We start from the raw sequence: 19,081 nt of genomic DNA, 5'->3' as shown, positions 1-19,081 counted from the left end.
ATATCAGAAAAATAATCGAACATTTTTCAATTTTTTGCCTGATCTCAGAAAAAATTCAAAGGTTTTCTATTTATTATGCTTAATCTTGTTGATCAAAATTCCCTCCCATTTGAAGAATTAAAAATCATTGATTTGAAAAATAAAGTCCATGATGAGACAAAGTAAAAGGTTCAAAAAGGCTTTTTATTAGAACAATACAGCAGATATAAAGGTTTATTGCAACCAAACACTCCCATCAGAACATGTGCTTCAACAAACACTTCAAAGGAAATAAATTAATAGAAACTAAATCAAAACCGAATCAAATCATGACCAAACAAACAAGAACCAAACAATCAGTGATCGCATCGAAACGAGCTGAGCAATGATTTCTGTGAGATTTTGGTTTTGGTCACAAACACAAAGTTTGTCGTGTGTTTTTCAGTCAGAGACTGTTTATGAGCCCTTACAGGAGACGTTTGTCACTCACAAAACAAGAGGGAATTAAAGCTTAGAAATGAATGACAGGAAAGGAAAAATTAAATTACAACTCAATCAGAACAGGAAGAGGAGTTTTATCAAAGCTAGGACGAGGAAGAGGAAGAGGAAGAGGGTTTTTACTGGCAACAAACTCAAAACCAAGTCAGCTTTTCTTTCATAAAAACATATTGTGACGTGAATCACATCACAGACATTAGAAAAACTAAATAAATCCTTAAAGTTCTGAATGGAGTGAGTTTAGTTTGTTTTAAAGCCACAAAAAAAAAAAAAACTAAGCAAAACACAGATTTTAGTTTGAAAAATTCAGAAATAATACTGACAACTTAGTTTAAATGTGTGTAATAATGCCTCCATATTTTCATTTTATTTTAAGAACAAAAGCTTCATGTCGACAAAAGGTTGATATGAAATTTCAAAAAGTCTAAAAAAAAAGATGAAATTTGAGCAGATTTAATTAAGAATTTATGTCAAATCGTCCAGATTTAAACACAACGACCCTTTAAAAAAAAGAAAAAATGTTTAAACTGAAGCTGAAATCAGAACAAATAAATTCAGACGTTTTTAGATCATTACTTTAAATTTCCTCCTCTTCCTCTTCCTCTTCCTCAGAGCAACAGATGTTTGTTCGTCTCCTCACATTCAACTCAGTCCTCACACATACCAACCCTCATTTAATAACTTTTTTAATGGTTTTTATATATATTTCATACAAATCTGTAACCCAAAATGTAGAACTCTTATATACATGGAAACCTCAGTGACATTTACCTGCATTTCCTCCCTCTCTGCTGTCCATTACTCACACTCTCAGAGGCAGTACTAACGTTCTCACAGTGTCAAAAAGTGACGTAGAAAACAGCGTTTAGCGAAGAAAGAAAAATAAACCCTTCATCTTGTTTTAAAGCCACCACTACTCTTCTTCTTCTTCTTCTTCTTCTTCTTCTTCTTCCTTTAAATCAAACCAATAATGAGGGAAGAAAACGCTGAGTCAGAAACCTGTTGGAGGCCAAAAACCTGCTTCATAAAACCAAGCAGAGCAGCGTCACAGTCTCTGTGTTGGTTTATAACAGCGCCCCCTGGGAGGGGGTCCGGTGGTTATTACGCTAGGCTGGTTGGTGGTGTGTGTGTGTGTGTGTGTGGTGTGTTAGGGGGCTCCATCATCAGCACATCCAGCTCCCACTGTATAACGGAACTCCTGCAGGTTACAGACGCCATGAAAGTGAACGAAAGCTCCGGCAACGACCAGGATGTGGAAGAGCTGATGAGAGTGGAACTGTAGGAGAAAAACAAACATCCATTCATTATTCATCTACTACATTCTTTCCTTACAACATTTTATTTTCTATTTGCCAAAACAAACAAAATGATTCCCTCCAGCCTCTCCTGAAAGCCTCCAGGCTTGGGGTCAATACATTTTTTTAATTACAATTACGTCTTCTATTATCCACAGTCAATTAAAATTATGCTCTCAATTACAATTTACAATTACAGGGCCTTTACTAAATAAGCCAATAAAACATAACCTTCTTCTTGTGTTAGCTTTCTGTTAGCATCTCTTATGATAAATGTAAAATACACTAAAAAATATTCAATCATCCAATTAGTTTTTCATGAAACGCCATGAAATATTGGTTTGAATATTTTTTATGTGTCTGAGCCTTTTTTTCTGTCACTATTTCCTTCAATGTAAATTATTTTTAAATGTAAAATAATGCTCTACTGAACTAAATATGAAACATATTTTAATTATTGTTAACTACGTACAGTATGTGTAAGTCATAGAACTGTTACATGATTCCCCAGGTTTGTGTTTGATTGAAAAGTCATTCATACATTTATCTGAATAATATCCACTGGTATCCAGGATGTTTATTATTATTTGTGCCTTAGTATATAGTCATCAGACATAAAATTGGTTAAAAGTGACAAAAAGTGTGTGAATGGGATTTTAAAAACCACAGAAATTGGAAATTAAAGTGGGTCAAAAACAGAAAGAGGAGAGGTAAAAAAAAAAAATGTTCAAAAAATCAATATTGGGACAATTAATTTAAACTAGCAAATAATGGACATGAATTTGTGAAGGTGGTTAAATTGGCAAAAATAAGCATAAAAATATGGTGAAAAGAGGTTGACAATAATGGTCAACATGAGACAATTAAGTGGGAAAAGTGGTGAAAATGGTTTATAGGAGCCAAATATGTCTTGAAAGTAGAAAAAATGTGCAGAAAAATGCATTAAAATTTGATAGAGAACTGGCAGAATAAGAGTAATGAAGCAAAAATGCATTAAAAGGAGCAAAATTATGGCAAGAAAAAGTAATAAAAATAGGTTAAAATATGGCAAGTTTGGTGTAGTTGCAGAAAAAGAATTTTTTTAAAAAATCAAAAATGGGCATAAAATTAATATATAAAAATATATTAGTTTCTTGAAAGCATCTGGAGACCCCCTCCTAGTCTTCAAGTGACCACAAATAGGATCCTGACCCTAAGGTTGAGAACCCCTGCTCTAAATAATGTGTTCACTCACCCAGATGTCACACTTTCCAGGGAAGAACCTCTCTGGGATGCGTGCAGCGTATAAACAGGCTCCAGTGATGTAGAGGATGGCCATGAGCAGCAGCCATCCTATCTGTCCTATGGCAGTGGCTTTGATCAAACCTTCACTGATCACAAAGTGCAGAGTGGGAACCACACCACTCAGCCCCAAGACCCACAAACACACCTGGAGCACACAACAACACACAGGTGAGGTTACACTAACTAAACTTTTATTTTGTAGTTCATTGTTTCATCCTCGATGTTGCATGCTTGTGGTGGAGCAGATTAATGGTATTGAGGTTACCAGGTGCAATGCATTGTGGGTGTTTGTCCTTTCCTGCTCTGACCCCTCTGTACTGTGGAGTGGAGAAGAAGTCGCACTGGGAGACGACGATGGCAGCCAGTCCAGCACACACACACCATCAGGTAGATGAAGCAGGGCTGAGGAGAGCAGTAGAACGAGTAGTAGAGCCACGGGAGCGAACGAGCCCATGATCAGGAAGGCAATACCAACTGTAGTCCCACCTTCAAAATAAAAGACAAAAACAGGACTGACCACGTCTCCATGGTAAACCACAGACGCATGCAGCAGGGTTGTGGTTAATTATAATTGTAATCGTGTTAACTGATAATTAATTGTAATTATGAAGTAATCACATGCTGGAGTGCATCCTTACTTTTAATCTTTTCATGTTATTGCTAGGTTAAATGCTGAGCTAATGCTAGGTTAGTGCTAATGCTAGGCTTTATTAATGTTAGGTTAATGTTATTGCTAGGTTAATGCTTAGCTAATGCTAGGTTAGTGCTAATGCTAGGCTATATTAATGTTAGGGTTAATGCTATTGCTAGGTTAATGCTGAGCTAATGCTAGGTTTAGTGCTAATGCTAGGCTATTATTAATGTTAGGTTAATGCTATTGCTAGGTTAATACTGAGCTAATGCTAGGGTTAGTGCTAATACTAGGCTATGATTAATGTTAGGTTAATGCTATTGGCTAGGTTAATGCTGAGCTAATGCTAGGTTAGTGCTAATGCTAGGCTATTATTAATGTTAGGTTAATGTTATTGCTAGGTTAAATGCTTAGCTAATGCTAGTTAGTGCTAATGCTAGGCCATTATTAATGTTAGGTTAATGCTATTGCTAGGTTAATGCTTAGCTAATGCTAGGTTCGTGCTAATGCTAGGCTATTATTAATGTTAGGTTAATGTTATTGCGAGGTTAATGCTTAGCTAATGCTAGGTTAGTGCTAATGCTAGCGTAATACCAATGGCTAGTCTATTGCTAATTGCTCGTCTAATGCTATTGCTAGGTTAATACTTGGCTATGCTAGGATAATACCAATGCTATGCCTATTACTAAGGTTAGGCTAAGGCTAGTAGGCTATTGCTAATGCTAGGCTAATATTAGATTAATGCTAAGCTAAAGCTTAGGTTAATGCTAACGTCAGGCTAATGTTAGACTCTTCTTACTATTACCATAAATATTAATACCAATATTTTCATTGATTAGGAAGCCTACAATGAAACCAAGACATGAAAAACAAATTAGAATGTTAAATAATATGTTTTTAGTATATTTTACAGCTGATTTAAGACAGTCAAAAGTGACCCGTTATAAGAGATGCTAACAGAAAGCTAACACAAGAGCAAGGCTATACGTTTTTTGGGGTTATTTATTAAAGGCTCAGTAATTTGGATTAATTGTAACTGAACTTTAGTCATTGAGAACTTATTGTAATCAACTTACAGGGAAAAACAATCATTTCAATTTTAAAGGTAATTGGAAAAAATGTCGGTCAGTGTAATCGAGTTGTAATTACACATTGATATTGAATATTGAATTGTAATTGAACAAAGTAATTGACCCCTACCCTGTCGTGCTGGTGTGTGTTTCTTACTTGGAGAAGACTCTAGAAAACTCCCTCTGAGTGGCAGTAAACGGTGTGGAAGAGCCAGGAGAAGGAGAGGCAGAGCACAGCTCCCAGGAAGAACATCCCTATCACCACCTTCTCCTGCACTGAGCCACGAAAGACATGTTGGGTCTGAACATGTACATGAGGCCCAGGCAGAGGAAAAAACAAACAACCTGTGGAGAGAAAACACTTTTAGATGAGTTTGGAAAACTCTAAAAATCATTATTTCTGTAGCTTAGCCTTTGCTGAATGAAAAATAGGAAAATCAAGTCAAAAGCACAAATGTTAATGACATAAGACTATGCAATACCACAGTGAAACACGAGGGGGCAGTAGTGAAACAAGCTTATTCATAGCTTTAAACCAGGGGTGACAAACTCATTTTATTTCAGGGGCCAAATACAGATACGTTTGATCTCAAGTGGGCCACAATTTCCACATTAGTGTTACTTTACATTCCATGAATAAATGATATAAAATATGTCGTATGCAGGGTTCCTACAGCTTTAGTCAAATTAAATTCAAGACTTTTTATTGCCATTTGAAATCAAATTCAAGACCAACTTTAGAGTAAACACAACTGGGGAAAAAAACACCACATAAATTCTAGTGTCTAGTGCAGACGTGCAACTGCCGCCCCCCAAAGTAAACACCCAAAAATACACAAAATGATAGTAAAATACAAAAAAAAGAAAAGAAAAACAATAAAATAATCAAAATAACGTAAAAAAAAAACAGGATAACTACAAAAATATCCAGAAATCTATTAAACAACAAAAATACAATAAATAAAACCCATTAAGAAAAGCAACTACAAAAAAATCTTTGTGTGACGGGCAATTTTCATTAAATTTAGAAATTTTAAATAACTTTAATAATAATCATAAATTTCACATTTCAAGTTGTTTATACATTAAAAAAAAAAAAAAAAAATTACCATTTATTTTAAAATGTCACACCAATTACATAAAATCAAATTAACGAAAGGCAAATTAGGATGTTTTAAATGGCCAGATTTGAGCCCTGGGCCTCGAGTTTGACACAAGCTTTAAATGATTCCTTTTATCTCCAGATTAGATATTTAGGATTTATTGTATCGACAATAATCTGCAGCTCAGCTTTTACAACCACAGTGGAGTTCTGCCTCAAACTAAACAGGAGCAGTGAATATATTATCAATATATTGGAGTGTGTGTGTGTGTGTGTGTGTTCATACCGAGTAGGTGTGTCCAGATGTTTGCCGTCTCCGTGTGGATTCTGAAAATGCTTTTAAAGCAGGCACGAAACGAAGGCATGGGCGGCCTGTGGCCATGAAGCAGGAAGTCGTTGTCCTTCAGCCAATCAGGGAGCACGTCGTGAGGTATGACACGCCACCGGCCTTCCCACACCTGATTGGTTCATATCAAAAACATCCGAGTGAGCTGCTGAGTTTGTATGCTACTGTTAGAATGAAAACACTGAGACATGTTTGACCGTTAATCTGCTCTTAATGGGAAACAGCTGTTGTTTACTGAAGGTCAGTAAAATAAAACAAAGTTGTGTGTGTGTGTGTGTGTGTGTGTGTGTGTGTGCGTGTGTGCGTGCGTGTGTGTGTGCGTGTGTGTGTGTGGTGAACAGTCAGACGATCTATCTGTTTGTAGGTCAGGAGATGTAAATAAATAAAGTGAAGCCTGATACAGCAAACAGAAGCACTGGTACAGTATTGTGAGTAAATGGTTTGGCTTAGAACACAATGATCAAACTGGCAGCACTGGTCTGTTACTACACAAAATAAATAAATACAGGATCTAACTAAAGAGATTTTTTCTTTGTTTTTATAACATGTTAGTCGTTTTGTTTTTTCAAAATTTCTGACAAAATAAAACACAAACCTCAGTTGGGAAACAGTTTGCAGATAATTGTTTTAAACCTTTACGTACATGACGACTACTTTATAAACAATTTATACAGTGAAAATGTTTAGTTTTCCCTCTGCAAAAATAAAAGAAAGTTATTCAAAATTAAAGTAAAAGAAAATAATTAAAACTAATACAGTATCTAGAATATAATTTCTATTTTATTTAATTAAATGAGAAACAAATGACTTCTAACCACTTCTACTTTCAAATACCTTATAATTAAATTAGAGAGAATTATATCAGCAGATGTTTTACATTAACAACACAAAAATTCAATAAATTATGAATTACTAATAATAAGACGGTTGAAATGTTATATGTTATTTTGCTTGGATGCCAATATTCATGTTTGGATAATACAGAGATTTAAAAATTACTCCCAATTTATGCTTAATTTCAGTAAATACTTCTCGTGAAAAGTTTCTATTTTTTAATATTGCCAAAATACTTGAGCTTAAGTTCCTGTGGAAATGTGTCAGATAATTCCAAATAAAATAAAATAATTCAATTGTATTACTACTACTATAGTATCTAGAATATAATTTCAATTAAAAAGAAATGACTTCCTTTTCACTTCTAACCACTTCTACTTTCAAATACCTTGTAATTAAATTAGAAATAATTATATCAGCAGAGGTTTTACTTTAACTACACAAAAAATTATATGTATTATTATAATTCAGACAGATTTATTTATTTATTTGCTTTCCTCACATGTAAAACCAGTTCAGGACAGATGGAGTGAAACCCAGTCCTTTGTGGTTTTATTAACATGAATTCTTTCACTCCACTGCTTTCTACTAACTGGGATGTTTTACTGTTTGTCTCCGGCTCAGACTTTGCATACAGGCTATTTTTCCAGCAATAAAGTTGTATGATGTTGTCGTGAAACATAAAACTTTATGTCAGTCTTTCCCCCTCTTTTACTACGTGCTTGTCTGTGAGCTTTATGGAGTTGGTGTTGTTATAAAACGGCCTGTGTGTGTTAGAACAACAGCGCTCTGAGAGGAGGAGTGAGTAATTTAGAGGGACTTAAACACACTCGTCCTAAACCTACACACAGAGTGGGAGTGTGTGTTTGTTTTTAAGCTCAATACCTTGTGTACGAACTCCTCCATCTTCTCCATGGCGTGGTGAGCTTGCAGCAGTGGAGTCATCCCCATGAAGCCTTCATCACTGCTCCTCTCACCCTCCTTCTCCGCTCCTTCTCCTCCTCTCTCGTCTTCTTCGTTGATCCATCTGTCCTTGTCTGACTCTGGGACACTCTGGGAAGAAGAGAAAGTGACAGTTATCAGTGAGACTGGCGCTAATTACTATAAAACTAGACTAAACTTAGTAATTACCAATGACAAACTATAGAATTTATTATTGAAGTTATTGTGAAGAACATCACTACAATTGGTCTTAAAACTAATGGTGTGCATTGCCATGAATTTGATGATACGATTCGCGTTTTACATGTCACAATAGGATATGTTCCAATACTAAACAATACGATATACATCGTGATATATTGTGAAATCAATAATTACAAATTTCACCATTAAAAGTAAAATATGGTATGAAATACAATTTATATTTAAAAAAAAAAAGTTAACTTTTTGAGAACAAGTAAATGGAAACCAACTGTATTTCAAGTACAAATATCAGAACAAGTAATAATAATAATAATAATATAATAATAATAATAATAATAATAATAATAACCACATACATCTATAAAAGTTACCAGTATGTTTTATAAAAATAAAATGCACTCAACTTACAAGCTAAAATGCACTGAGGAATAAGGAAGTTTAACAAGGTCTGATGTGGTTCACTGACACCTAGTGACCGGGCGTTTATGTGCTATGCATATGTTAGCGCAATTAAATGGATTTCTTCATTAAAAAACGTGATTACAAAAAAATCGAATTTGACATTTTTTGGATTGATTCTATAATCTTGCTGTGAAATATCGCAATATATCACTGAATTGATTTTTTCTTACACTGTTACTTAAATATCATTGATAAAGAGTCAGTAGTGCTTCTTTGTGCAGTGAGATGACAACAAAGACGTTCACATTAACCCATCGGGTAAGAATAACAATTCTTCACCTTAAAAGGGATGCAAATGTCCATATTGTTATTGTAAATCTATTTACCATCAAATGAAATTGCAGCCGACACTCAAAGAAAACGAAAAAGTGACAGAAGGACTAAAAGGTTGAAATAAACCGACTGAAAATCTCCCCTTTAGTAGATCCCAGCTTCTTCAGGTGAGACCATAAATGAAATTAACTAAAATGGAAACACATCAAAAAAGGTATCGATTCAAATAAAAGAAAACTCAATAAATTAAAAACTAATTTTCGTTCTAAGAAAGCACTGCTTGTGTGCGTTGGTGGAAGGGAATAATAAGTGACAATGGCTGCCACAGCTGGAGAGCACGTTATTAAAGCTGGCGCTTTGTGATAAATACAGTCCTTCATCATAACACACACACACACACACACACACGCACACGCACACGCACACGCACACGCAGTGACACTGTGGCTTGCAGCGAGTGAACTCAAATGGAGTTTAGAGGCTGCATGTGCACATGTTAAGGTTAAATGCAAAGCTTTTATATCTAAACGTTGAAGACAAACGTCTCCACACACACAAAAACATCAAAGGAAACAATAACAACAAAGCTTGTAAAACGTTGTGCTTTAGAGCATCAGAGAGAAGCATGAAGCAAAGGTAAACACTGTAGTGAGTAATTAACAATCAAACAAAATAAGAGAAAAGGACCTAGAGATACTGAAATCATGCTGAACAGACGTATTCCTTTTGACAGGGGGGTGTTAAACTCATTTTAGTTCAGGGGCCAAATACAGAGCAGTTCGATCTCAAGTGGGCCACAGATTTTCTGCAAGAAAACAAGTAATTTCAACATAGTTTGCACTTCTACGTATACATAAATTAGAAAATATGTAAGAAATCAACTATATCCACGCAATAAATGACAGATTAGTCCTAACAGGATCTTCACCTTAAATGCCCTACATTTTGTGACCAATTTCTATTTACCGGCAAAATTAAGGATAATATGCCATCATTTGAGGAAAGTGAAGGATTTGTTGAGTTTCATTTACACACGATTCATGTTTTCTTTCTTTTGCTGGCCGAATTGGATGCTCCAAACATGTGATACATGATACATGTGCCTTACGAGCATCAGAAACCCACACTGCATGCTTTGGTGGCATCGGTTTCCATTTGGGCCTGAGTTTCAGTGCGTGTCCACCAGAAGTGTTTAAATCTTCTGTAAAAATGAAGGTATGCTGTAGCACACTTGGATTTATCTCCGTCTCCGTCCGACAATTGACACGTGCACGCACACACATCAACCCTCGATTCAAGTGAGTGTAAAAAACACATTGTAATAAATCCTATAATATAATAAAGGAGACACCTGACATCGATTCCATGGGGGGGTGTGTGTGTGTGTGTGTGTGTGTGTGCCACAGTGATGGAGTACACTATGTGAGCACAGGGTATCTGGGTGACTGCCAATAGGCATGTGAGTGCTGCAGTCTTTGTAGGTGATCGTGCGTGTGTGCACGCACGTGTGTCAGTAACACGTGCGTGCATGTATGCGTGAAATGTAGAAGTTGGTTTTAAATCCAGATGCTGCCAGGCTTGCAGTGCACAAAGAGGTCATTCCTGAAGGGTAAACCGTATGTGCACGTGTGTGTGTGTCTCTGCGTGTGTGTCCTTGAAGCATATTTAAGAAGCTTCAAATGATAGGACTACAAACAACAGGAGCATACATTAATTCAAAGCATAAACATAAATAAACACATTTCACACACACAAGTGAAGGCATTTTCTACTAAACAGGGAGCAAACAGCAATAATACTGCATCACTGAGGTGAGAGCAGAGCAACACTTATTGGCTGAACTTGCACTGCTCTTATATTTAAAAATAAATGATTTTAAATGTTTTTACAGCTGATTTGAATGTTTTATTGATTTTTAAACTTTTTCTGTTGCACGTTTTAATTATGTAAAGCACATTGAATCGCCTTGCTTGAAATGCACTGTACAAATAAATTTGCATTGCCTTGCCGAGCACAAAGTCGGGAGCATGACGTTTTCCAAAATATTATGGTTTACTTAAAAACTACAACTTTCTTTGACCTAAAAATACATTTTTGCCATAAACCCATCAACTGAAATTTCTGCAGCCTGACCAAGTGGATTGCATCTGGTTGCTTGATTCAATTCAATTCAACTTTATTTATAAAGCACAAATGACAACAATAGTCGTCTAGTAGTGTGTCACAGCTGAACATTAGCGAAACCTGCCTCAGGTTTTCACTAGACTGTGATTTAGTGGCTGTTTGTTGTTTTTCTTGATTGCAGAAAAACAAAAACAGGGAACTCTGGTTTGGAAATTATAACACATTGCACAACTGAAGGAAGTGAAAGTGAGATTTTATATAAATCTAGTCTTGAATTAGCAAATGCTAAAATAAAAGTAACACGTGCTAAATGAGGAAGGAAGAGAAGCCGTTCCCGTGCAAGGTTTTTTTTCAGCTGCGTTAAACTTAATCCAGATGGGGAAACGTTCGGCAGCAGGTGATAGAAATGGACCAGTTGCCAGTTTCTCTGCTGAAGTTGCTGTAAACAGACATAACATGAGTAGGAGATTCAGTCAGGCTTTGATAGAGCAGTACGACCCAAACGCGTGATGAAGGGTCAGCTGCCTGTCATCAGCAAGTCATTACAGCAGAGCCAAGTTTCTGTGTGTGTGTGTTAACTAAATAACAGTTCATCATGATTGACTAAAAGGGTCTGGAGGCCTAACGTGGTTAAACACATTATGTCATACACCACCCTAGAAACGTTCCCGTTTTTCTAGGAACATGATTTCCTTGAAAACACCACAATAACTTTTTTCCAAAATATCAGAGACAGTATTATTTGAATAATTTGAAAAAAGCTACAGCAGAACATTTGTGGATTATATAAACATCATTATTAAAGGGACCCTCCACTGTTATTACAAATGTGGCCTAAAACCTTTGCAATGTACTTATTAGAAGATTTATTCCTAACATTCCTCGCATTATTTTAAACCATGTTTGTTTCATTAAAATGAGACTACTTTACCGTTTTTGAGCATGTGTTCTGCCATCATAAAATCATGTGATTTTGGAGACTCTTCTTCTCTGCTTCATTGTCTACTACGAACCACAGAGTTGGAACTGTCGCCCATGTCTCCGCAGACTACTTTTTTGGGGTGGCAAACTGTTTTTTATCCTCTTTAGGTAAACAAAAGAGGTTTACATTAGCATCTTTACTTTTCCTGATCATTAGAGCAGTGTTTCTCAAATGGGGGTACGCAATGGCACTACAGGGGGTACTTGAGAGAGAGAAAAGGTGAAAATTAACAAAAAAAACATGAAACATATGGGGTTTTATAATGTTTATTTTTAGTTCAAAATGATGATCATAATAATAATGATGAAATGATCTTAATTAAAACATGAAATGAAAATACAAGGTCCCACACCAGGCAGATTACCAAAACTGATCAAAACTGTAGAAATAAATCTATTCAGGAGGCACTAAATACTGTTTCATTTTACTTATTTACAATGGGATTCTTTTAAATGTTTGTTTTCACTTATTCATTTCATAATTATGCTCTAGTTTTTTTTTTTTTTTCATAATACTGTATTCTGAGCAAAATGTTTTAGTCAGACAAAGGGGGTACTTGGGCCAAAAAAGTTTGAGCACCACTGATTTAGAGCAACAAAAAGCAGCACAAATTGTCATTTTGACCTAAAAAGCTGCTAAATGATCTAAAAAGTAGGCTAAATGTTTCACTCTAATAGGAAACAATGGAATGTTTACAGGCAAATGGGGCCATGTGACATCATCAATCACGTGATTTCAAAATGGCAGAACACAGGCTCTAAACCTGTATAGCACCTTTGTCCCATTTTTAAAAGGCAATAAAATGAATATGGTGTTTAATGCATTTTGTTTGGCATAGAAGTACATTTCAAAGGTTTTAGGCCACATTTGTAAAAACAGTGGTGGATTCCTTTAAAACAAAATGACATCACTAATAAATTACCAAATCTGATGACTTGAAAATTAGAGTTTAAAAAGTTTAATTGAAAATGAATCTTTACCTGTCCTGCATGCATGTTGTATGCTAGATATGAGGAGAACATATGTTGGTTGAGTGAGTGCACACATGCAAGTCTGAGGCAGTACGTGTGTACAGTTTGTAATGAGAGAGAGATAAAGGAAGTAAGAAGATTTATCAATTCTAAGCAGGCACCATCTTCACCAGCTCAGTCTAATTATAATTCAGTAATCGAATTTAAATAAATGTGATACTTCTGATCCGATGCTTTCTGAGATCACACACACACCCTAGACACAACCCTCTACTGTGAAACTAGACAAGGATGACCAACAGAAATGACAAAGTAATCAAGTTATTTCTGCGCTAAACATGGAATTTAATTTTATTTATTCCAATAATGAAGAGAAATCTTTTCTAAAAACATATACACAGTGGATCCAATTGGTTCCAGATTTCCTCAATGAGCTGTAAACACGTGTATGCAATCCACCTCATGTCAAATCTGCAGAGCTTTACTGTCAGTGATAAATGAGAGCGAGACAGTTACAAAGTGGGCCATGTTTTAGGAAAACCCAAAACGTTCAGAGAAACAGAGAACTTCAGGGAAGACGTAAACAGAGTCACATGTGTTCCTACTTTGAGGGGTGGGATCTCTGAACCAATCACCAGCCAATGGAGGCCCAGCTGAAACTCTGTCAACCAATGAAGTAAGAGTGGGAGTATAAAACCGTCCACAGAGGGATGAGTTCACCCTTGAACAGCATGACCTCTGGCCAATAGGCAGAGACTCAACATGTGACTCTCAAATGGACAACGCTGGTAAAAGCAACTGTAACATTTTGGATAGTGTCTCTCTCTCTAAGAGTGACAGCATGTCCTGAAGACACACACAGGGTCTGTTTGTCTGTCACATAACAAACCACTGCTATGCTCTCACTGTTCCTCATGGTCCAGAGATCAGCAGGAAACGTGCAGAAGCACCAAAACAAAGTCACACAGATTCCTTTCAGAGACTGTTAAAAATCAACTGGAACAAGGAAAAAAAAAAAGAGTTGCGTAATACTTGATGTGTTGTCATGCTTTATAACAGATGTCTGTCCATTTGCTGCTCTTAAAATGGGAATAATGTAGCTCGTCTTAGGATTCTAGCACTTTCAATAGTAGCTAGGTAACTCAATGGCACACAAGATTACTTTTTTATTTAAAACAAATGTTTCATTGCTGTTTAGTTCAATCAATATTGAGAAAGGGTGTAAGAAAAAGTCTATTCAGCAATTAATCACGATATTTCACAGCGCGATTATCAGATCAATTAAAAAAAATGTCCAAATCAATTTTTCTGAATGATGTTTTTTAAAACGAAAAAAAAAAAAAGCAAACATTTATTTGGGCAAATTTTGTGAAAAATATAAATTAACAGTTCGATTAATATACCACTTCTTTTTGATATTGGTACTTGAATTGCAGTTAGTTACCATTTAATTGTTCACACAAGTTCAAAAAGAAAAAAAAAACATTTTGTTATTTGTTCTACAGGTGAAATTTCTAGTTATTGATATTGCGTTTAGTAGGGATATATCGTATCGTAAAAAGAGTCACATGTGACCATACCTGCCTGTCATTGCCCGATCTCGGAAGCTAAGCAGGTCTGGGCCTGGTTAGTAGATGGATGGGAAACCACTGAGAATTCCAGGAGCCACAGTGGGCGACAGTCGCCCCAGTGGTATCTGTCATTGTGTCCTTGAGCAAGACACTTCACCCACATTGCCTAGTATGAATGTAGTGTGAGTGTTGGTGGTGGTCGGAGGGGCCAATGGCGCACTATGGCAGCCTCGCTTCCGTCAGTATGCCCCAGGGCAGCTGTGGCTACAATAGCAGCTTACCACCACTAAGTGTGGAGTGAAAGAATACAGTAATGAATTAATTCTGTAAAGTGCTTTGAGTGTCTACAAAAAATCCAATCCATTATTATGATCAGCATGACATGCAAAATGTGTGTCGTATCGTCACATTCATGGCAATGCCCACTCCTAGTATTGAGTGTTGTTTAAAAATACACACTACAGACATTATTAACCTTTAGGAATATCATCAAGTCACTTTGTCTATTACTTTTACAATGTCTATATCTATTAGGGCTGGATGATATGGACATAATTCATATCTCAATGTTTTTTCAAAACTTGACATTTTTTTCAATAAAGTCCTACCAGAAAGATGATGCTGGGTTCAAATCACGAGAGCAACAGCACAGGCCCTTTTATTAACAGCTAGCTAAACAATATCAACATGTGCTAATTTGGCCTTTTTTTCTCATCAGGGATAGTATGTATAGTTCAGAGTCTAGTGTGGAGTCTTTTAGGGCACGTTCAGGGGTTGCAGTCAAAAAACAGCTGTTGTGCTTATCAGTACATGGCCCCTTTAAGAAAATGACACTAAGATACAAAAGGGGAATAAATTAGTGTGAGACAGACAGGGAAGAAGTAGCAAAAACAGCAACTTCTAAGACTATTATTACAATGCAAAATAAGGTTTAAAATTAAATAATATTGTCATATGTAATCTTGTTCTTTTCTATATTGCCTAAAATAGAAATTTTGATACAGTGCAAAACCCAATTTATCGCCCAGACCTAATGTCTGTGTTTTTACCTAATGTGTGTAGTAGTGTACAAGTGATAAAATCACCCAATAAAATGTATTTTATTTTTGTTTATGTATGTGAAGAAGAAATGATTTACCAATGAATTTCTAATTTATCTTTTTCTATGGATCAGCCTCTTAAATAGGTCATGAGAGAAGTTTAGCAACTATAGAAGACTTTCATTTGAAAAAACAGAGTTTCAATGTTTTACCTTTAAAGAAACACCCTCCTTGTCTATATAATCAGTTGTTTTTTTCCCCAGGTATAAAAATCAAATTGGCATTCTAAAGACTTTCTCCAAAGGTAACAGACTGTGACATAACTTCTCAGTAAAGGATATGACAAGGAAAACAGCCAAATTCCACAAAATTAGTGGAAATACTGGAAAAACCGGAAAACTCAAAAACAAAAAAGGTTGTTGAATAATGTAAAAAAGATTATTCTTCTTCAGAGGAAAATACATTGTTAGTATAATCTGACCTTGGCTCCTAAATATTTTAAAAGTTGGCCTTTGGGCTGTAAACACAGCCACCTTTAAGGAGGTGTGTGTAGTTAACACTGTCTCAGGTGACCGTGCTCTGTTACAGCGGGTAAAAAAAAAAAATGTATACACAACATTAGGCTTTACCCCGATCTGATCGGCTATATCGGATCAACAGATATTTTGCATTTTATGTAATTAATATGATCGGCTGTAATGTCTTAAATTGCCGATCCGATCAATGACCAACCTGAATTCATATGATCGGATCAGTGATCTTTTTTCTTTTTTTTTTTTTTTAACTCAGCCCAAAAATCCTGATTGTGGAAAGTCTACACAACATATTCCTGTGTTAAAAGATTAGCTCCCTTTAACTGAACACACACAATGAAGAAATGATAATGTCATTCGACAGGTGGTCACACACCCATTACTCCTTGTTTTGTTACTTTCCTTATACTGCTCTACTTTGGTACTGGAAAGCATCTACTTTCCTTTAGGAAAAGCCTCTAAATAGACCCATCTCAGCTATTTTTGGGATTCTTGCAAACATTCAATCAGTGCATCACTTCAGTGACATGGAAATGGAATAAAAGTAAACATCAGGCAGCAGCAGAGCTGATCCCATCACAAAAGCCTTGTAAATGACTCTGACAGACAGAGAGTGACTCATCTTTAGGTTTGAAAAAGCCTTGCAGGAAGTAAGAACGTTGAGGATATTTAGAGCCTGAAAATGAGCTTAGGATCGACGTGGAGAAAACAAATAACCTGCAGTTGAAGTAGACAACATGAAACCCCATTAACCTGCAGGAACCCTGGTGGTTCAACTCTGCTGGTTCTGGTTATTATTATTATTTTCTTTATTTGACAGGGACAATGTACATACATCAACATTACAGTAAATGTACCAGAGTTAGTCCAATGGCTATTTTTCATCTGTTGTCCCTGGACAGTAGTTAAAAGTCACCCTTAAAACCTAATCTATCAACATTAGTAGAATAAAAAAATGTCACATTCTAAAACAGTATAAAACATTCATAAAACTTTGTGATTCATCCTCCTAAAAAATGCCTAGTCAGTTTCATTAAATTGTTCAATACATATTTTAAATATAAATAAAAAATAAAGTGCAAGAGAACTCCTGACTATCAGGGCTGATGATGCAGATCTGATTCCTAAAAAGCAATTTTCTTAGTTGGGTTTTAAATTAATTATATGTGGGGTTAGCATGTTCCGCTACATCAACACCAATGAAAAGCTTTGAGGACTTCTTTGTTTTAGTCCAGGCGGGTAAACAACTGAAATTGCATTAACGAGTTCACAAGCAATGCAAACATGATTGTGTCTTACTTTGAACAAGGTGTTCAGTCCTATTTAAAATAAACTGATTAGACATTACCATATGAGGTTTATACAATCCCAAATCTTTAAAAAAAAAAATCAAGCCCTTTACTTTGAAAGTTAAAAAGCACCACATAACAGATATTTGAAAAGATAATGGGGTTTTAAAAGAAGAAAGAACAAGCACGGACAAGTGATTGAAACATTAAAACTTAAAACTGAGTAAAAAGTTTGTCCTTTAAAAAAAAAATTTACATGATGGGAACTTTATAACCCCATCTGATAAGAATCAGTCACAGGATATTCAAGCTAACAACTTTTTACTGTGTGACCCATAGAGCCATAATGGGCCACGCAGTGTGTGTCAGATACTCACCCTGTTGTGTGAGAGGCAGTCTGTGGTGCTGAGGTGGCTGGTTGAGGAACCTGAGGTGAGCAGGTCTTCCTGCTCCTGAGCGCTGATTGGATCTGAAGGCGTGCACTCTGCTGGTTTTTCTTTTAAATTTGAAGTCCTGTGTCGCAGCACGAAGGCCGAGCCTTCGGCTGTGTTCGTCTCTCCCCCGTCCAGCTTGAAACGCTGGACTATCCTTCACCCACAGCTAAAAGAAACTTAGCGGGACCCAGGTGGTCAAACTTATAAATGCAGAAAAAATCCTGCTGTGATTGAACCTAAAAAAAAAAAGAAAATCAAAATTAATGAATCCTCAAGTGAAAGGATTGAAACAATGTAAAGTAAAGACGGAACAACCAACCTGGACTCCACTGAGGAGGCTGAAGTCTTGGAGCTGGACTTGGTTTGATATGTAGGCTCTGCAGAGAGAATAAGGTTGAATGAGTGAAACATAATATTTATTTTAAAATGTAAAAAAAAAAAACATCTATGTGAACATTCTAGTCTAGTATCTCAAATCTGATAATTCCTTCTTGGATTCTTAGTTTCAGAGTTAAATATCCCTGTAGCAGAAGTCATAAACAGCTTTACATTACTAAACTCATTTACACTGAAGAACTATCCCCTTCATTGCCATGTTCAGGGTTCAAGCTTCAACACATGGGAAGCAAAAACACAAGAATCAAACAACAACAAAAACCTCTTGATTGAAAGTCTTTTTTAAAACACAAGCCACAGCTACTTTATAAATACGCAAACATATGAACTTTCATATTCAGCTTAGTTATCACTGGCTAATCATAAAATGTAATTATTTAGCTCAAAATGTGACACACAAACATCAGCTGCTGCTGTCTGCATTTCTCACATCACAAAAATGACATTTATTTTCCATCGCTTTGTTTCTGCTACTTTCAAAATTCTACTGAAGACCTTGACATACTCAATCTACAAACACTTGCAGCCAATTAACAGCTGCCAACTGGCTGTCATGGCGAGTTGCTTAGCAACAAGACGTGACGGGTACAGGAACAGGATTCACACACAGGAAGTACAAGTGTTCCCTGAAGAGATTAACGAGACAGTTAGAATGCTTATGCATCCTAACTTGAAATCTAGTAAATCATTGTTTTATATTATTATCATTATACACTATAAATGAAATTATATAAACTTACAAACATGTTTTTACTAGTAACACTCACTATCAGGCTAGTGTTGATGTTTCTAGAAGTTCAACTGCGGTTTATTTTTTTTGT

General features: G+C 35.9%; 1 protein-coding gene across 1 annotated transcript; it reads right to left on the bottom strand.

Annotated features, from left to right (window-relative positions):
• Positions 1 to 162: 162 nt before the first annotated feature.
• Positions 163 to 18,815, bottom strand: LOC114465498 (adiponectin receptor protein 2-like). Its single transcript, XM_028450539.1, is given in 15 exon segments — positions 163 to 1,753; positions 3,007 to 3,201; positions 3,359 to 3,427; positions 3,429 to 3,497; positions 3,499 to 3,528; positions 3,530 to 3,542; positions 4,915 to 4,931; positions 4,933 to 5,036; positions 5,039 to 5,093; positions 5,095 to 5,102; positions 6,146 to 6,317; positions 7,925 to 8,092; positions 17,808 to 18,018; positions 18,184 to 18,241; positions 18,806 to 18,815. Coding segments are annotated over 15 exon segments (1,308 nt in total). The 3' UTR covers positions 163 to 1,624.
• Positions 18,816 to 19,081: the final 266 nt, after the last annotated feature.

The sequence above is a fragment of the Gouania willdenowi genome, chromosome 6 (genome assembly GCF_900634775.1).
Source record: "Gouania willdenowi chromosome 6, fGouWil2.1, whole genome shotgun sequence".
NCBI lineage: Eukaryota > Metazoa > Chordata > Actinopteri > Blenniiformes > Gobiesocidae > Gouania > Gouania willdenowi.
This window is presented reverse-complemented; position numbering and strand designations above follow the sequence as displayed.